This window comes from Daphnia pulicaria, chromosome 9, assembly GCF_021234035.1.
Source record: "Daphnia pulicaria isolate SC F1-1A chromosome 9, SC_F0-13Bv2, whole genome shotgun sequence".
Lineage (NCBI taxonomy): Eukaryota > Metazoa > Arthropoda > Branchiopoda > Diplostraca > Daphniidae > Daphnia > Daphnia pulicaria.
In genome coordinates this window covers 576,972-595,380 of record NC_060921.1, presented here as the reverse complement: position 1 = coordinate 595,380, position 18,409 = coordinate 576,972, and the positions used below count along the sequence as shown (strand labels likewise).

At 41.3% G+C, this 18,409-nt stretch overlaps 6 protein-coding genes and 1 long non-coding RNA gene across 11 annotated transcripts in view; 3 read left to right on the top strand and 4 right to left on the bottom strand.

Moving 5' to 3' along the window:
- The window catches only part of LOC124312826 (exportin-1-like), a 639,300-nt gene that overhangs the window by 313,990 nt on the left and 306,901 nt on the right, over positions 1–18,409 (top strand). The window lies entirely within an intron of this gene.
- On the bottom strand, positions 1,704–2,496 carry LOC124313636. Its single transcript, XR_006910924.1, has 2 exons — positions 2,349–2,496; positions 1,704–2,165 (listed from the first exon to the last, which is right to left on the bottom strand). It is a non-coding gene; the product is annotated as an uncharacterized LOC124313636 (long non-coding RNA).
- The window catches only part of LOC124312831, a 154,738-nt gene continuing 139,067 nt past the window's right edge, over positions 2,739–18,409 (bottom strand). The window contains exons 1-5 of one of the 3 annotated variants that reach the window (XM_046777323.1): positions 9,317–9,321; positions 9,261–9,267; positions 5,738–5,774; positions 4,085–5,676; positions 2,739–4,024 (exon numbers count right to left, since the gene is read on the bottom strand). In XM_046777323.1, coding sequence (XP_046633279.1) covers positions 2,934–4,024; positions 4,085–5,676; positions 5,738–5,766 — 2,712 coding nt within the window. In that variant the 5' untranslated portion in view covers positions 5,767–5,774; positions 9,261–9,267; positions 9,317–9,321 and the 3' untranslated portion in view covers positions 2,739–2,933. Of the gene's footprint in view, positions 4,025–4,084; positions 5,677–5,737; positions 6,145–6,216; positions 6,533–9,260; positions 9,268–9,316; positions 9,322–18,409 lie in introns of those variants that run through there. The other 2 variants (XM_046777321.1, XM_046777322.1) reach the window with 2 other exon arrangements.
- On the bottom strand, positions 7,065–8,446 carry LOC124313255. Its single transcript, XM_046778084.1, has 3 exons — positions 8,350–8,446; positions 8,213–8,293; positions 7,065–8,128 (listed from the first exon to the last, which is right to left on the bottom strand). The coding sequence occupies exons 2-3, from the start codon at positions 8,234–8,236 to the stop codon at positions 7,271–7,273; spliced, it is 882 nt and encodes a 293-aa protein (XP_046634040.1). The 5' UTR covers positions 8,237–8,293; positions 8,350–8,446; the 3' UTR covers positions 7,065–7,270.
- LOC124313209 lies at positions 10,057–11,607 on the top strand. The gene is made up of 6 exons (XM_046778012.1): positions 10,057–10,175; positions 10,244–10,627; positions 10,698–10,822; positions 10,889–11,011; positions 11,075–11,300; positions 11,369–11,607. The coding sequence occupies exons 1-6, from the start codon at positions 10,125–10,127 to the stop codon at positions 11,483–11,485; spliced, it is 1,026 nt and encodes a 341-aa protein (XP_046633968.1). The 5' UTR covers positions 10,057–10,124; the 3' UTR covers positions 11,486–11,607.
- LOC124313723 (cell wall protein DAN4-like) lies at positions 12,109–13,668 on the bottom strand. The gene is made up of 6 exons (XM_046778536.1): positions 13,637–13,668; positions 13,459–13,564; positions 13,013–13,292; positions 12,569–12,934; positions 12,337–12,497; positions 12,109–12,255 (listed from the first exon to the last, which is right to left on the bottom strand). Exons 1-6 carry the CDS (start codon positions 13,666–13,668, stop codon positions 12,109–12,111), a joined length of 1,092 nt encoding a protein of 363 aa, XP_046634492.1.
- LOC124313189 (uncharacterized PPE family protein PPE40-like) lies at positions 14,452–16,318 on the top strand. Of its 3 annotated transcripts, none has more exons than XM_046777977.1 (6): positions 14,452–14,611; positions 14,688–14,859; positions 14,921–15,064; positions 15,135–15,203; positions 15,269–15,748; positions 15,844–16,318. In XM_046777977.1, exons 1-6 carry the CDS (start codon positions 14,591–14,593, stop codon positions 16,056–16,058), a joined length of 1,101 nt encoding a protein of 366 aa, XP_046633933.1. In that variant the 5' UTR covers positions 14,452–14,590; the 3' UTR covers positions 16,059–16,318. The 3 variants fall into 3 exon arrangements, with proteins under 3 accessions (XP_046633933.1, XP_046633934.1, XP_046633932.1); XM_046777978.1 differs by having other exon boundaries at positions 14,688–14,862; positions 15,138–15,203; XM_046777976.1 differs by having other exon boundaries at positions 14,688–14,862.

Genomic DNA, 18,409 nt, shown 5'->3' with positions numbered 1-18,409 from the left:
GACTTCTACCAACTTTCTGCTCCATCCTTATCTTCAATTCCCACACTCATCTAGCTTCTCTGCATATCATGCTGCTAAACAATTTGTCGTACTTCACTGACGAGTTAGACCAGTCGCTTCCGTCCGCAGCGACACACCTACTGTCACTCACCACGAGATTATGCCCAGGTACCCGAAAATAGAGTTATTTTCTTAGATTATTTGTTAGTAATCTACTTGCGTTGAACTCTGCGTCTGTTTGATAATTCTAAAATCAGGCCCTTCTTGCGCGCAAACGAAGTGTTACTTGGGCGTTGTTTTTTTCTAACGCTAGATTTTCGATACTTTAGCTGTCAAAACAGTCAGTTTCAGTTACTTTGCAAATCTTTTTAAACATCGGCAAGTGGAAATTTTTTAGTGAAAACTGACGATAATTATTCCACCAACAAAGCTCACTTGTTTAGATATTTAATCATGTTTTTTTTCTACTTCCGGTTTTGTCATTTCAGTCAGTAGTTCAGTAAATATTCATTCGACGCACAAAAGAATAACATATTCGTGATCTTCGTCAAGTTTGTGGTAAAGTTCATGTTTTTTTTTGTACGTACGCGTACTTCCGGTTTCAAGAATTTTCCTGACCTATAGTTCAGGAAAATTCTCGATTTTGGCCAAATTTTGGATTTCGTTGAAAACCTATCAAATCGACCCCAAATTTCATGGGGATCACGAAAATCTTGTTCGATTTGAAGACAACCCGACAGTTGAGGAGCTATTGCTTGCTTCCGGTATACTTCCGGAAAATTTGCATGAAACCAGCAAGTGAACTTTGTTCCATGTACAGTTCTGAGTATTGCTATTTAGGATTTAAGCAAATAAAAGTGCGCTGTTAGAGTTTTGAGCAAAAAAACCTGATAAGTGTTCCTATTGTGTAACTTTAATTGAAGTGTCACGTTAAGAAGAATTATTTTGTCTTTATTCAGGCAACGTCTCGTTGAGAAGATGGACACCAGAAGGTCGCCAGTATCTGGGAAAATCAGCGCGGATCATCAGCAGCTTTTTATTTTTCTTCATTATTCGTGGGCACCAACTAACAACCTAAGGTGATATGACGATAGAATATTGTCGTTCATAGTAATCTTACTTCATTTATTATCTAATTTAGATGTCTCCTATCCTGCGACAAGAGACACGATCGCTGTGGGTCCCACTACAAGAACTGCATGGCAGATTACCGAGTCTTTCAACGCGGATCATCATTTATTGTTGGTATATATGTCTTTGCTAGTTAACCCGTTGGCTGCCACGCCTTTGTTCTCCCCTAGCTCCTTAGCACGGGCCGCGCTGTTCGTTCTCGTGGTTTTCATGCCGCGGGGTCGGACAGTCGCACCAGCCCCAGATTCGCCGAAAGGCCCTGTTAGGCAATGCACCATAGGGACTTCCCCTTGTCGATACGGTGATGGATTCTAGAGGTTGGGCATTCCATCTTCTCCTATCACCGTGTCAGCCCGGACTTGTCAGCAATGGCAAGTCCCACCTTGGCCATGGATCCTTCAGACGTGGCGCGTAGATAGTAGAAAACAACCTACGGGTTGTATGGCGTGGCAGCCAACAGGTTAACTTGTGTATGTGTGTGTATATGTGTACGTATTTATGTCATGATATGTTTGTAAAAAGTGGAGGAATTGTGGGTGGAGGTGGGACAATATAAGCAATTCCTTACAAAATTAATATTCATGTTATTTATTTTTATATCACTAACTAAGCAAACCCAGCGTGAAACCAAACACAATTACATGGACAAAAATTTCGATTCCATGATATCAGTTGGCAATACTATTTATGAAGGAAAATATACTTAAAACATGTTTGAGTCTATAAACAGAAAACATCTGCAACAGCAACAAATCCCAAATGGACACACACATTCTACCCATACATAACGAGTGACTCGAACTGGTATTATTTCAACCACACCATAACAATTATCTAGATAATTAAATATTACACCTTTTTCATTTTACAGCATGTGCATCTATAGTCTTCATTTCCATCACGAACACCACAATCCACAATTGTGTCAGCAATCTAGGGCCAACAATGCAGGATAATAACACCAGCATCACAGACTGGACAGAAGCAGCTCACCACACCAGCACGATGGACTGCATGCAGCAGATCATCTAAGTCTATGAACAATAATAAAATTAATGGGAGATAAAACCACAGACTAAGAAATGGATGTCAAACATAAACCACAGGTCCAAACTGACTTTTCTCAAAATTGAACACTAAAGCAAAGGGATCTAGTATTTGGTCATCAATTAATAAATCTATAGCCTTCTAGACGGAAAATTTTAAAACATAATTACTTCTTCTTCAACACTGGGCATTATCGAGTTATCGACATCCTCTCCTCACATCATCTGGTAAAATTTGACAGCTGAAAAGCCTGGTTGTGACTTGTGAAACCATGGTGAAACAAAGCCATGAACAACACATGAACAAAACAAACGCAAAGCAGACGAGCGATTCGAAGCTGTGGTGGCGCTGCATGCCTCTGTTGAAGGAACCTCCTCTTTTTCTTCCCCCTACGACAGCAAATTTCCGCGTGATTCGCTCTGGGCTAATTCAGGCCCCTCTAAAAAAACTTGAACACTATAAACATTTTAATTCAACTAAAACAAAAAGGGTTATTCTGTTGCTGTTGCCGCGTGATTGAGTTCGGATATATCAAACTTCAGTACTGAAACCACAGATTCTTTTTCTGAATGAAGATTTTATTCTGAATTCAACAAGTTATACCAATTTCCATGAAAAAACAGTCGGCGACAATCAAACACTTGCTTAAATCAACATTCCAATAAAATTGCGGTACGAAAAATTAAATTTACCGCAAAAAATTAATAATGAAAAATTGAATAAGAACGGACTTGGGAGGTGCTGGTTTGTTTTTACTACTTGCGCTTACATAGCAGTTTGTGTTGTGGCCAATTACTGCGTTGACACTCGACACTGCAATAAACGATGGAACGGCAGCGACTGCAACGCTTCGGAATTTGGGGGACTTTCTTGCAAGCTCCACAACACTTTTCGTCGGCACTAGTCGAATCATTTGTAGAGAACTGCGCGCGGACGTTTTTAAAATTAAGAAGACCATCGACGTAAAGGGGAGACACGAACGTAGCAAACAACCAAGAGCTGTTCATTCCCGAAGCAAGGTGACTTGCTTGCTCTGAGCCAGGCACGATTTTAGTCGAGTTGAGTCTCAAAATGAAGTTCCACAGCATCAATTCGTAGGGTTCAACAGAGATAACTGAGCCACTTTTTCCTGCGATACACTCGATAGCTCTATCGTACTCCTCCGAGTATGTCTCCTCGTTTAACTGTTCCTTTTCCATAAGGATATTAGCCATCTGTTCGTCAATCACAGTCAACAATCGAATCGGACTGCCCAGAGGAGAAGTGAGAATGTCCTTGTGGATTAAAACCAAGATGCAGCAATCCGTAGTTGGCGATCCGGTAGGTTGAATACCAAAATATTCGAGATCTGGTGTAGTCGGGTTAAAAAGAAGCGAATTGAACCTTCTCCGGAGAGTTTGCAAAGCTTTTTTCTCGTTCAATTGCTCAGCCCTCAAATTCCAGAGGGAAGGTTCTATGATTGGAGATACATCCCTTGTTGGTCTTGGATCATTAAATTTAAAATCCAAGTTAAATTGCAAATGGAGATGGAAATTCAGCGCGTTGCACCAGCCAAATTCCGAAATGGAATGACTCGCATGATTTTCCCAAGGTTTCAAAGAATCAACATTCCATTTCCATTCTTCGTTCGATTGGAACTCAACCGGCCACGGCTCCCACCATCCTTTCTTCAATACCAATTCAATAAAACGGTCAGTACTATGAAGAATAGCGCTGATTTCGTCGACAAGAATAGGATAAGGAAATGACAAAGTCAAAGAATTCAATTTGGAAGGCGTGTTTAGAGATATAGTAACTTGATGGGCAGACTTGCACGGTAGTACTTGGTCAGTGGAAAGTGTTAGACCTGAAATCGAACGATAAAGAATTTAACTGCTCACTTAGCAATAAACGCAAAAAAATTTACCTGAAACATCTTCGTTACAATCGAAGATTATCTTCAGTTTGAATTCATCCTCGGACTCGATACAGCTGGTGACTTTCATGACCGATGCCCCAAGACAGGGAACAACAACAGGGGAAAGTGTTGGACGAGAAAACGGGTAAGGAAGATGAAACTTTTCAGTGCGCATAGATTTCAGAGAACCGAAGTTGAGAAGAGCACAATGATTCATGCTGTCAATCACGTATACACGGTACGCTTCAGGAAGGTTGTGATCAGATGCCATTAAAAAGGTAGCGACAATTTTCTCGCTTTTTTCTTTCATTTCTAGTGAGAAATTGTCGATGACGTAAGATTCAATCGAACCAGAAAAAATTATGCTTGAACACTTGAGAACGATTCCGTGAATAAGATGGCTGGTTGTCACACTACAAGGCATGAGAACCAAGCGAAAAGTAGGTAAACGCAATTGCTGAAAAACCTTAAATGCATCTTCGTTAATAGAGTTGATGGGGATTTCTGCTGTTATCTTCAAAATTTCCAGGCCCTTTTCCCAGGCCTCCATTGTACGTCTTGTGATGTTGAAAAGGGCAGGAATTTCCAATAGGTGAGCATCTTTGAACCAGTGATCTCCTCCAAGGCGTTGTGTCATGGAACTGACGATGTAGTGAAATGTTAACGGAGAATAATGATGCCTCTCTATCACTGCCATTTGGTAACTTAAAACCTGACTGGGCTTGGGAAAGCGCTCGCTAATAAAACATTTCTGGGCCAGCTTGTTCAAAAAATCCGTCAAAGAGGAGGAAGGAGACATAGCAATGTTTTGAAAATGAATTGCTTTCTGCCAGGAAAGGTTTGCCACGGCGGTAAAATAATAACTGGGTGGATACCGAGATCCAAGTTCCACGTGCTCATTCAGTTGTAATCCATAAATTGTGGGGATCATCCTCAAAGGGCAGCAAAGAACATGCTCAACGTACAGCTCTACAGTAGGAGCCAATTTTTCCCACTCTGTACTTCTAGTAAACAAAACGGCTCCCGGATTATTCGACAATCTTCCACTTGCAGCGTTGAGGATATTAGCAAGTCCGAAACAATCTGCGCTAGAACAGTCGATGACGTCAAACTTGTTTGTGTTCGTGAAACAAAATTCCAGGGCATCTTCTAAGTGGAAAAATACTTGGATGTCTGCAATACGACTTCGGTAGGAATTCACTGTGTCTTTCAGAATTTTTTGGCAGGTGGGTAGAAGAATTTTGTCTTTGACTGAGGTTATTAGTTCTTGATCTTGCGATAATGGAAGATAGCCAAGGAATGGGCACGATGAGTAGTGGACTTGCCATTGCTCGGTGTCAGGATTTAGAAACGACGAATTAATACACACCGTTTCCAATTCATTTTGGAGTCGGCAGCTGCCTCTTTCGAAAAAAGCTTGAAATTCCTGCTCAATTATCCGCCCCAAAGAGTCTTCCAGGTCTCCAATCGCATTTCTCTTCATTAAATACTTGGTGATCTCGTTTACTGCTCTTGAAAAAGCTTTGGCATGGGTTATTTTTTCATCTGAATTGCGAGGGGGGAGAACGGTGGTTTCGTGTGATGTTACAAAAAGTTCAGATCTAGAGTGTGAATGTTTTCAATTTAGGTTCAAGTTAAAGAATGTAATTGAAATTGAGTTACCTCTTCATCTTGGTTTTACACAACAGCATTTCAGATTCTGATTGGTTTCTTGAAGAAATGGTGTACCAAACTTTCCAGATTTTCTTCAGACTTTTGTAATGGTTTGGATCAGGAACAGTAACATTTTCTGGTAACTTCTCATCCAACAGATCATTTAAAACAATGAGAAATCGTTTTCTAGTGATCTCTGGCCACTCGGTATTATACCAAACATCCCACAGAAAACTGAAATCTTCTTCCTTAATGGGATCGAAATCTTGAGCTGACAGAATTTTCAACATCATAATGTTGCGAGCCACAATTGATGGACAATTGCTATTGAGATGGAAGTGAAAATTGTTGACATGCTCAGCTGTTGTTGCCAGAAGAGTTTTCCTCATGTCCTCCCCAGTTCCAAGAAAGAGAACCTAGATACATTATATATGGTCAACAAGGTAAGACTAAGACCACACTAAAAGGCTAAAAGCATGTTAAAATACCTGAGCAGTTTTACTGTTAGTCTTCTCACCAAAGCTTTGATCCCTGAAATCTTTCAGTACGTTTCGAGCTTGAAAGTTTCCATATGGGATATAGAGAGGGAAATATTTCACAGGTTGGCATCGTGTAGGACTAATCATTTTTGCTTCTGTCAAAGGTTAGGAAAATTGACAAAACTTGGATTCGAAAAACGATCACAAGCACGACCAAAGAAGTTTGTTTCTATAATATTATGTTTTGAGTTTTTGACTACGGAAATGAGAATGAGAATTCACAGTTCACACCTTCATTCCCTAAAGCTTAGAAAACGCCACGCTATGTCTCTACTCTCTATCGTTTGATGCAACAGCGCTCCAGACGGAAAAGAATGAAGATAGCGCCTATTGCTTAGCCCGCGGACTCCTCCAATTTCAAATACTGGAATCCGTAATCGGAACCACTCTTATTAATAACAGCAAAGAGTGCCTATGAATTGGAGTCCGTAATAAAACTACGAGCAGGACAGTGGTTATACCCCTCGTCTGCAGTATTTGTTTCGCCTTGGCTCCAACTGCAAGCTACTAGATGTTCGAATTGATGGAGAATTCTTGTTAGTTCAGACCAAATAATGTCTACCAGTTCAAATCCAGTAGGTGAGTCTGACACTGAATGTTTGAGTTTACTGCACCAGGTATACTTTAACCGATAAAGACACACAGAGCAAAATTGTCTGTCATTGTTAAAAAAAATTAATTCAGATGATGTTGGTCACAGCATTAAAAAGCTAAAACGTTGAAAATTGATATGACCTGGGATGGGTAAAAAAGGTCGATTTTTGATTTTTTACAACAAGGTGAAATTATCTCAAAGATTTTCTTTTGTTGTTTTTATTTGATTATATCTGATACGATATCTGATGCCATGTAACAAAAAAAAATTATGCAATTCAATACAATTGTTGGAAACAAGTGTTATTAGAAAAGTGATGCTATAATATAATAATACGACGTGTCGGAATCCTTCAAAATACTTTACATTTTAAAACAACCCTCATGTCCGAACGTAATGTACCACGAATTAAAGTGCAGGGCTGGTGGCATGAATCCGATCGTTCAATACTGATTGCACAGGTGTAAATTGAGCAAAATGAACTGCACTTAGCTTCTTGGGTCGTCTATCATCAGTAAAGTGGAACACGATTGGATCGTTGAGATTGACGGATTGCGACAGGTATGCTCTGGCCAATTCGTCCTCCATTTCCCACAAGTAATAGTCGCCCAAGTACTCCTTGACGAGATAAAAATCGTCGGACAATGGATGGGTGAAGACTCCAGTGAGCGGCTGCTGATCCAAGGCCGAAAGCAGTGAGACTTGTTCGTCGTGATTACTGACAACTTCCAAAGAATAATCGTCAAAATGATGACCGTCCGTTAGAAAGACGTGCTCACTTCCGTCCGCACCTTGTACGATTAGCAGTCCAGCATCACCAACAGCGGGGACATGACGCTTGTCAAAATCGTCCACAACTTCCAAGGAATCGATGCGCAGGTGATGTAAGTCATCCTGGGGAAGATGGTCGACCCTAATGGTAGGATTGGCTTGGTCTTCCTGCTCTGCTACGTCTTCCAAGGATAATCCGTCGTCAGTTAATACCAGGACAAGACTTCCGTTACTAGTCGACTGATCGAGCAGCGCAAACTCCAAATTCCGCTTGACTAATCGGCTGTTGAATTCCAACGAATCGTGCGGATGGACGTCTTCGAGTGAAGTCTGATTATCGGTCAGCTCCAGACTGTCCAGGTGATAGTCGTCTGTGGATGTCTCGTTGCTGTTGGTATCGTGATAATCGTCGTCTAAGAAGGCGGTAACATTGCGACCGAGGGCGAAGGATTCCGTTCCATTAATAGTCAAGAGCACGACTGCTCCAATTACAAACTACATAATAATAACAAAAATAACAAATATTATTTTTCAACGATTTGTAAACAATTAGTGCAATTAAATTAAATTTAAGTTTACCATGATAGAGCTTAAGAGATGCATGCTGCTTGAGTTGATACTACTAGTTGCTTCAACTGGTGAAGTGAGAATATTGGCACTCTACAATGTCGGTGGCACATTTATACAATTTTCACCAAGGGAAATAATTAACCTACCTATCAATGGCCTTCCTTTTCTTGCAAGGTTGTTAAATCGTTTTACGGTTGACTGCTGATTACATTTCCTGATGATGGGATTTGAAGGATAGGTCCGTGAAGAAATTGTCCGACTCCATCCAAATGATGTAATATGCCTACTAGCGTTATGCGTAAGAGCCCGAAGCAACGATTAATTCATAAATAAAAAGTTATCGAAAACATTTTACGTCAGAATCCCGTATATCAAACAGGCGTTAAAACAAAAATTATTATAACAGAGTTATTCAATGGGGCATGGATTTCCAAGGCTATCACGTGATACGGATATATCGAATCGTGTTTCCCACGACAAGGTAATACAAAAACAACCAGAGCACTTGTAACATTCATTGAGAACTGACAAGACACTAAATAATAGCCATCGGAAATGAGATTGAGGGCAAGTTTGGTTTCCAACCCAAATCCGGAAATGCCAAGGTCGACCTCGCAGCGGTAATTTGTCAAATTGATTTTTCATTTTAAAACGAAATAGAGCGTAGAGTTACTGCAATGGCCATGCCAATGGCAATAACGCAACCACAAATCAATACAAATCGATGCAGAATAAAATTGGAATTAGACAAATTGAAATGAAACATCTTACATCTAAGAATGGCAAAGGTTAGAAAGGGGATGTGCGTATTCGTGGAAGTGGCGTAACACCTCCGGATACAAATCTTCATTTCTCTTGCTTAATTTAATTGGACAGGGAAAAAAACCAAATCTTTTGAGGGCGTTGGCTGTTTGCTTCATCGTCGATACACCTTTGGGTTTTTTTTTGGTCTAATAAGTGTCGTTGTTACAGGCTTCTTCACCTATTGTGCTGCATCATTTTGCATCACCAGCGACCGCGTATACTAGCTACAGGAAACAGATAACATTTAAAAAACCTAAAGACTTATGCATCGGAATGGGAACTAACCAGTTGAAACCGAAACATTTTCACAGCAAATGCTACTCTCTGACATGCGCACGTGCGCGTATTAAAAATAAAAGAAAAAACAGATTTGAACTAAATTTGGAAATGGTATCGTTAATGTAAATATCTACAAGTGAATTATTAGTCAACAAAAACAGCGCATCGCTTGTATCACGTACGTTAAAGTAATACAAGCTCACTGTATTCTTAGGGCCTTGTTGATTCTAGATTTTAAAAATATCACCCGACTAACCTTTTTGATGACCACGCACCAGGCACGTGTTAAATGTTTTGGACGCATAAATGTAAGTAGAGGGTCGAGACGAAACGATTTTCAAAACAGCCGGGCCAATGTCTAAGTCAGATTTTGTCCCTTTAGCCAGTCAAATAAAAATAACAAATTATGAAGGGCTATTATAAAGACAATTAAAATAATTACCTGCAAAAATTCAGCAATAAAACAAATCAATCGAAGATATAAACCTGGAATGAAAAAAGGATGCGCATCCAGAACAAAATCCGCCAACCACCAAACGGAGAGATAAACCGAACGTGTTGGACATCACGTAGTTCCCTTCATGCTGCAATATATGGGATGCACAGACTAAATTGGATGGCCCGACAGATGAGATCAGTTCAAATGTCAAAGTCTATAGCGTTTACTCATTTGCGCATGCAAATCAGCACGTGAGCCACATTAATACATCTGTCCTCCGTCTCTTCCCAGCCGAGAGTCTGCTGTTACTATAAAAGGCAACTGAAAATGTTAGAAAAGACATGACTTAGCTGACTGATATTTCCAGAACTAAACTCTTCTTCTTCTACTCGTATAGCAATGGCTTTCAAACTAGCCTTTCTCTTGGCCGTTGTCGCTTTCGCCAGCGTGGTAAGTCCCAATTTATTCGCTCATACAATTACATTTGATGTTAATTAGTTTGAAATATTTTTTGTCAGTCTGCAACCACCACGACCACCGTCACCACTTCCGTCACCACCGTCTCTGCCGATGAAGGAGAGGAAGGCATCCTGAGCTCTCACGACCGCAGTGTCATCCGCAAGACCTGGGACCAGGCCAAGAGGGACAGCGATGTTCCTCCTCAGATTCTTTTCCGCTTCATCAAGGCCCATCCCGAATACCAGAAGATGTTCACCAAGTTCGCCAGCGTCCCCAAAAACGAACTGATGACTAACGGCAACTTCTTGGCCCAAGCCTACACCATTTTGGCCGGTTTGAACGTCGTCATCCAGTCCCTGGCCAGCCAGGAGTTGATGGCCAGCCAACTCAACGCTCTCGGAGGAGCCCATCAGTCCCGCGGTGCTACTCCAATCATGTTCGAGGTTTGTTTCAGCAACGAAGATTTCTAAAAAAGTAAATATTGAATTGAAATTGAATACGAATAATTTGTAGCAATTCGGTGCCGTCCTCGAGGAAGTCCTCGCTGAAGAGTTGGGCAGCGCCTTCAACGCTGAGGCCAAGAGCGCCTGGAAGAACGGACTTACCGCTTTGGTTGCTGGCATCTCCAAGACCCTCAAGTAATTCATGGTTGTCTGTTAAAACATTGACGCAAATTTAACATATGATGGCATTTAACTTGATAGGAACCCCGAAGATTTGGCTGATCCCCAGACCAAATTGTCTGCCCACCAAGTTCGTGACGTCCAGAGGAGCTGGGAGAACATTAGAAGTGGCCGTAATGCGATGGTCTCTTCCATCATGATCAAGTACTTCCTTTAAAACCTTTACTGCAATCTAATGTTATAATATTATTAATTTTTGGATAAAAGGCTCTTCAAGGAGACTCCCCGCATCCAGAAATACTTTGCCAAGTTCGCCAGCGTCCCTGTGGGATCCCTGAGTGGCGATGCCGAGTACAACAAACAAGTCGCCCTGGTCGCCGACCGCCTGGACACCATCGTCTCTGCTACCGGCGACAAGCTCCAACTTTTGGGCAACATCAACTACATGCGCTACACCCACGCCGCTCGTAGCATTCCCCGTAGTGCTTGGGAGGTGAGATTCGCCTATTTGATTGTTATTTACCAACTTACAAGCTAACTCTGCTTGTTTTCTCATTTCAGGACTTTGGTCACCTTTTGATGGAGTCGTTGGCTGCCAGCGGTGTCTCTTCTCATGACATGGACTCCTGGAAGGGCGCTTTGGACGTTCTCGTCAACGGAATCGCCCCCAAGAATTAAAGACAAATTTTTATGGATCTTCAATTGAAGCAAGAACTTGAGCAATAACACGGAATGAAATTTTACTAACCGTTTACGAGGCTTCTGTTCTCATTTTTCCTTCTTTCAATACACTTATAACTAAAAAACGGTGCTTACGTTTGTTGCATTTTTTTCACTTTGTGTCTATGGAATAGTTGCCTATGAGCAGCAAAGCAGCTCACTCATAAAGGCATTGCCGCCAAGGGAAGTGATAAGCAGCGTGTTGTCCGTCGTCGTATATGTTGTTGTGCCCGTGCTGGTGATGAGGGAGGTTCCGCTGAGATTGTAAAATTGCCAAAAACAATTGAGAGACATTAAATAAGTTGGGCTAAAAGGAATAAATCAGTCCACAGTTGTGAAATAATTGAAACAATCTTTAAGTAAGAAAAATTTAAATTCCAACGGGACAATTGGACAATTGTCGATGGACTCCGGGAATTTAACTAAAATTTTGTGTACAATTTATATCCCCTTTCACATCATAAAGGCCTATTATTTATTAACAAGAGGCATAGCCGTGACTACAAGACATCGCAGAATTGAACTGAAATTAAAATCTCTTGTAGGTTTTTAAGTTCTTGCAGTAAAACGATGCGGTTCTATTAAACTGTTGTCCATGAGCAGCATAGCGTCTCAGCATTGGAACTGCCGGCCAGGGATTCGATGGTCAGCGTGTTGTCCGTCGACGTGTACACCACGCCCACAACGGCCATACCGGTGATGAGAGTTGTTCCGCCGTTCGTGTAAAACTGTACAAAAATAGGTGCACGAGAAATGAGTGAGTTCCATCAAAGAAATTGCTCCATGTAGCTTGTTGTATCACGACTTACCATAGTGTAGGTGCCAGCCTGCGTATAGACGACCGTGCAAGTAATTTGAATTTTGCTGCCAACAGGTACCGTGATGGCAAGACACTGTGCCACTTGTCCACCAGGATTTCGGATGGTTTTGTAATCTCCGGCTGTCATCGTCGTCGTGGTGGTGCAAGAAACTGAAATTAAGATTTGTTCGTCAAAACGAACTCTGACAAAATGTTGATGCATGAATGAAACATATAAATACTAGGCGCAATAGTTGTGGTTGTCGTCGACGTTGTAGTTGTTGGCGTTGTTGTCGTTGTAGTTGTTGGCGTTGTTGTCGTTGTTGTTGGTGTCGTTGTTGTCGATGTTGTGGTCGTAGGGGTAGTAGTGGTCGATGTTGTTGATGTGGAAGTGGTTGATGTTGATGTCGTTGATGTTGAAGTAGTTGATGTAGATGTTGATGTACTAGTTGATGTTGTCGATGTTGTTGACGTTGTTGTTGTGGTATCCTCCACAAACAAAAATGGTGAAACAATTGAAACGAGACCCAATTTGCCCAAGGCCAAGCCAACCGACCCCAGGATCAGACTTGCTTTCCAAATCTTCTTTCGATGATCGAATTCCTCATCTGAGAAATAACAAATAAATCAACCCGTTTCAACATGCAGCGATTAATACAAATTTAAAAATTCCGATTATATTATACCTTCATCAGTACAGTTTGGTTTATTATTCCCATATTGATTTAAATTATCCTGACCGTATGAAGGGCCTTTGGTTTTCGAGTATCCGTTTTTACCACTGGATACTGTTGCTGACGCTTTGTTGCGCAACTGATAAAGGTTAAGATTTTGTTTGCTGACAAAATGGTAGTTTGAGTCGCTCACGTCATCAAAGACGTGGCCTTTCCACCGTTCGTGATCTGCTAGTCGCTTTTCGTCGGACACCGACAGAGAAAAAGCTGGTAGCAGACTGGGTAAAAAAACCTTTGATTTCAGATAAATAATTCGAGACCAATCAGTCGAAAGTTATAAACTAACAAGCTTTTAGTAAGACAAATTAAAAATTGATCATATAAAAATTACAAAAGAATTTCAGAGAAACACATGTTACTGAATCAATAATTTAAACTAAAAATAAAAAATTTATTACCAATAATGAAGCCAGTCGAATAACGCGACGAATGATTTTTTGGATGTTGTCAGCTATCTCAGAGAGACCGAAAACGAATTTACCAACACGAAATTTTTGAGGTGGTCTTTATAGTTAGTTAACTGGTGACGTCCACTCGCGAGACTAATTCACGAACGATTTCTTCACCCAACAAAACCGAACAATAAACGGTCTTTTTCTTACACCCATTCCGTGCTCTACTTCTAAAAAAGAATTTAAAAAATAAAACTTCTCGATACTTTAGATGTGGCTAATGAGTCAGAAATTGCAGAAACATTGAAGTCACAGGTATCAGAGTCCAAACTAAATAGCCGCTCCTTTACCACGGTGGCAATAGCAGGCTATAAAGTTTTTTTTTCTTAGTTTTGCCTTCTTATTTTAATTGAAAACCTCAGAGTATGTTACTTATTCCGATTTATTAAGCAGAAAATCTATTTCCTATTTTATGTTTACATACAGTGGAAATCCCATTCACGCAACAGCTCGTAACACATTTAAACAAGTATTACGTTTGGCGTTATTACGAAATCAGGAAGACACTCGGCTCAGCATTTGATGGATTTCCACAAGAGCAAACAGTCAAACACACCATTATTTTTTATTTTGTGTTTTGACTGTGTGGCGTCACGGAGGAAAACCCCAGCCAGTCATCCAACGCCTTTCGGCCATCACGTGTTGTTGTCAGTTATATCCGCACACACCTTTGTTACCTGTTGTTTTTTCATTTCTTCTTTTTTCAATTTTTTAGTTGTTGGGTGTATTGTGCCTGGTAGTGTCGACTTTACTCGGTAGGCAGCGGAACACGAAGAAGAGGAAGAAGCTAAGAAAGTCGATGGGTTTTTTCCTCCCCTTTTGGTTTTCCCCCAGCCAACCACCAAACCTTTTTGTTGTTTTCTTCAAGGTGGTTTGAATAATCTTTTTCCCATAATTCTTCTTCGCCACCCTTAGCAGCACTGTTGCCCCCCTCCTTCTCTACTGTGTGTACCATCCCCCCTTTCGTTTGACTATAAATACCGTTGGGATTCAGCCGAATGAGAAACATCCGCACTCCAACCGTCCCAGCGGCCACATCCCTTCGCCGGAATCCCATCCGCCGCTAAACAAAGCAATCATGTCTCGTTTCATCTTAACCGTGAGTCTCTTTTATTTAAAAAATAATTAATAGCGTTGACTAAAGTTGAAATTCAATACGAAAATTTTGATTTCAGTTGATGTTGGTGACTGTGGCCGTTGCCATGCCCTACCCTGAAGAGGAAGGACAACTTGTCATCTCACCGGAAGTAGCCGGAATTGTCGCCGAAGAATTACTCGCCCAATCCGAATTGGCTGAAGGTGAAAACGTCGACGAACGATACCGTCCCAACTCTGGTCACCAATCAGCAGGTAATGCAATAAGACTTTTGGACAATGGTACAATCTACAACAACCATTCGTGTGATAGGTCACCAGCTGAGCAGCACCAACTACCAGCAGCAGAGCAGCAGCCACCAGCAACAGAGTAGCAGTTACAACAACCAGCAAAAGGTGGACTACCAGAACAGCAACGGCTACGGAGCTAATAATGGCTACGCCAACAACAACGGAGGTACGCATCGTCTTAAAAAATGAAAAATGAAAGTCGTATTATTTAAAAAAAAAAACCTTTGATCTTTTAGCAGGATATGGCGGAAGTGGATACAACAATCCGGGCTACAATGCCGGAGGAAACTCCAATTACGGCGGCAGTGAGTTCATTGTTTTTATCTTTTTAAAAGATGGCAAATGATTTAATGTTTGATTCATTATATAGCTTATGGTGGAAATGCTGGCTACGGCAACACCGGGTTCGGCAACACCGGGAGCGCCAACACCGGCTACGGTAACACTGGCTACGGTAACACTGGCTATGGGACGAATTCCGGACACACAACGAACACAGGTTATGGAACGAACACTGGCAATACCGGATACGGAACAAACGCAGGTTATGGCACCAATACTGGTATTAATGCCGGGTACGGAAACACGGGCTACGGAAACACTGGCTACAATACGGGATCAAACGCTGGATTCGGATCGGGATCCAGCAATTCCGGCTTCGGCTCCGGATCCAATTCCGGCTTGGGCTCCAACAGCGGATATGGCACCAACACGGGACTATACGGAAACAACAATGGGTACGGCACCAACACCGACTACAACACGGGAGGGCTGTACGGAACCAACAACAACCAAATCCAGCACGGAACTACCGGATACGGAAACTCGGGATACAACAGCCTTTCCATTGGTAAAAATTGAATCCAACTGAAATCATTCGGCCATATAAGATTTTATCTGATAGTTTTACGTGAATTTGTTTGCCAATCTTTTTACGATTCTCAGAAAGTGGTTACGGCAGCAATTATCTGGGCTGGCGTGAAGGACAAAAGGCCAACGGCACGGCTCCCGCTGTAGAAGCTACTGAACTCTCTGGCACTAATAGCGACGCCGCTGCACCTTCAGTTCCTGCCGATGCTCCCGCAGTCGATTCTGTTGTCGCTGCTGATGTTCCTGCTAGCACTGGAACCGTCGACTTTGCCCAAAAACCGGAATATTAACGAGCCAACGACCATTTGAATTTGTACGATCCACATTTCGTTAGAGTTGCCCAACTCCACTCGTTATTCCCAAATCATTTCCTACAATACAATACGGAAGAAAGCGTGTGACAATAAGGTGCTGAGCGCAACGTCAATAACCAAATTGACATTTTCCACAAATGACGAATTAATGTTTCTCCCTATCAAAATGACAGCACAATTTCCTTAATGTTAAACTTGTTTTTGTTGAACCGAAAGAAAACGCGAATAAAAAAACATTCAATTGAAAGACTCGTCATCACTATAACTTGGCAGAGGTGGCCACTTTTGACCGGGACTAAAATAACGGACGAAATGTTTATGCAAATGTGCCGCACAGTCTATGCGGAATGATGCAATTGTTACTACAACAGCGGTCAATTGTATGCAAAGCGCTTGCCAATAAAGGAAAAATGCTTTGCCCCGGAGCTGTGCTGCACGCTGCAGATAATCAGATAGAAATAATTCCATTTCGCTGTATTAAATAAATGGTAGAAAATTTTTAAAATAAAAAGGCGCACTCAAACTCGTTACGGTACATTTTGATGAGAATCAGAGATGATAACAAAACGAGTTTTTCTTTAGATTGAGAAACGATAGATTAAATTTCCAGCTCGATTTCTAGATGGCGCAGCCCTTGCTGAGACAACCCACGTTTTTCATGACATTTGAATTTTGTGTTTCGCTTCAATTTAAATAAAATTAAAGAAAAGAAATAACAGATTGTGATAGCGATTTGCAACTTTATGGAATCTCTGATCTAGTGGGACTATGTTGCATTAGAAATTCAACTGTCGTGATAAGACTCGAGTCAGCCGTGGAATTTCAACGTTGGCAGACGAAAATGCGCATTACAAGTTCAATGCGCATTCTACTTGCTGATTCGGCATTCCTCTATCCGGGTGAACGTTCTCCGCAACGACATCATTTATTCAATTCTTAAAAAAACAAAACAAGAAGAGCAGAGAGAATTATACACACGCTCTCGATGATGGATTGATAATACATTTCGATAGATCGCCTGACAATTCACGTTCCGGCCAGAAGTACATCCAGCAAAGTCTCAAAGTCGAGTCAAAGTCAATTCGTTTCGAAGGCCGACATGTTCACCGCAAATGTTTGTCCGTTTCAATTGTGATAATTGTTGGCGTTGTCATGATTGTTTTTCGTATTTCCCACGTATCGTTTGTTTTTCCCTGTGCAAACAACGCGTGAAAGATTTTTATTGCACGCTTTTGATGCCTCACAAGAGTTTCTATTAACTCCCGAGTCACGCTGGCGGAACAAACAGAAAAACAAAATCCCATCCGCATTAGTGATAGAAATGGAAGGAATTCCGACAGTACAACTCGCGGAATGGCATCCGCTAAAAATATCAAAGTCGAACCAATGTCAACGGATTGGAGATGGGCGGGGTCTTTAAACTCTCCTTGTGTCATCAACATCATTGGCCAACGTGACTGCGATTAGTATGCACAGATTAATCGGTAAATTGACCTGCATTGGGAGAGCAAATCTAACGGGAATCCCGTGCACCTTCACGGTCAACGGGCAGCACACGCGAGTCGTCAAAACATTAACACCCAGTTTGATTCATATACAAATCAAATGAAATTGAGGCTAGTAAATCATTTAGCGTCAATTTTATTTTGGCAAAACAAAGATTTTCACGTCGTTAAGTTAACAAAGCGCGATTAAATATCGTGAGAAAATGGCCCAACAACTAAGAGCGGGAAGTGGCTATAAATCGAGTAGAAATGTCTCGTAAATCAAATCGTTTGATGTTTTCCACCATCGGCCAGGTATAATCACATTTTAGTTGCAATAACTCGGTAATATAATTATACGGTCGTCCCTGAATTTCTTGTATATTCTAAACTTGACTTTCAGTTTCAACTGGCAAGGCTTATTTAAACAAATACTTTCTCCTTTCCCGATTGTTTATCTTCTTCTGTGGGGGGTATTTCTCTTGGTGTCTTTGCATGGGCAGAGGATGACTGCCATTTGAAAAGCCCGTAGGCTATATAAATAAAAGAGTAAGAATCCCGACATGGACAGCAGAAGAAGAAGACCGTATGTCTCTTTTTATTTTCATAAAGAAAAAAAAAGTAAATTTACGCCCGGAATGTAGTACTGATGCCAGGGGAAAAGGTGTAGTAGGTTTGGATAATGGACACTTCTTCTCAAGGCTATACGGAACCACCCAAAAGAAAAAGGAGATTTTAGTTGGGGAAATAACAAAGCCCTCGGCGTCTGTTGATCTTGAAATTTCTACCTTTTAGTTTCCAACCTGAATGGAAGGTAAGAAATAAAAGAGAGTATGGATTCTG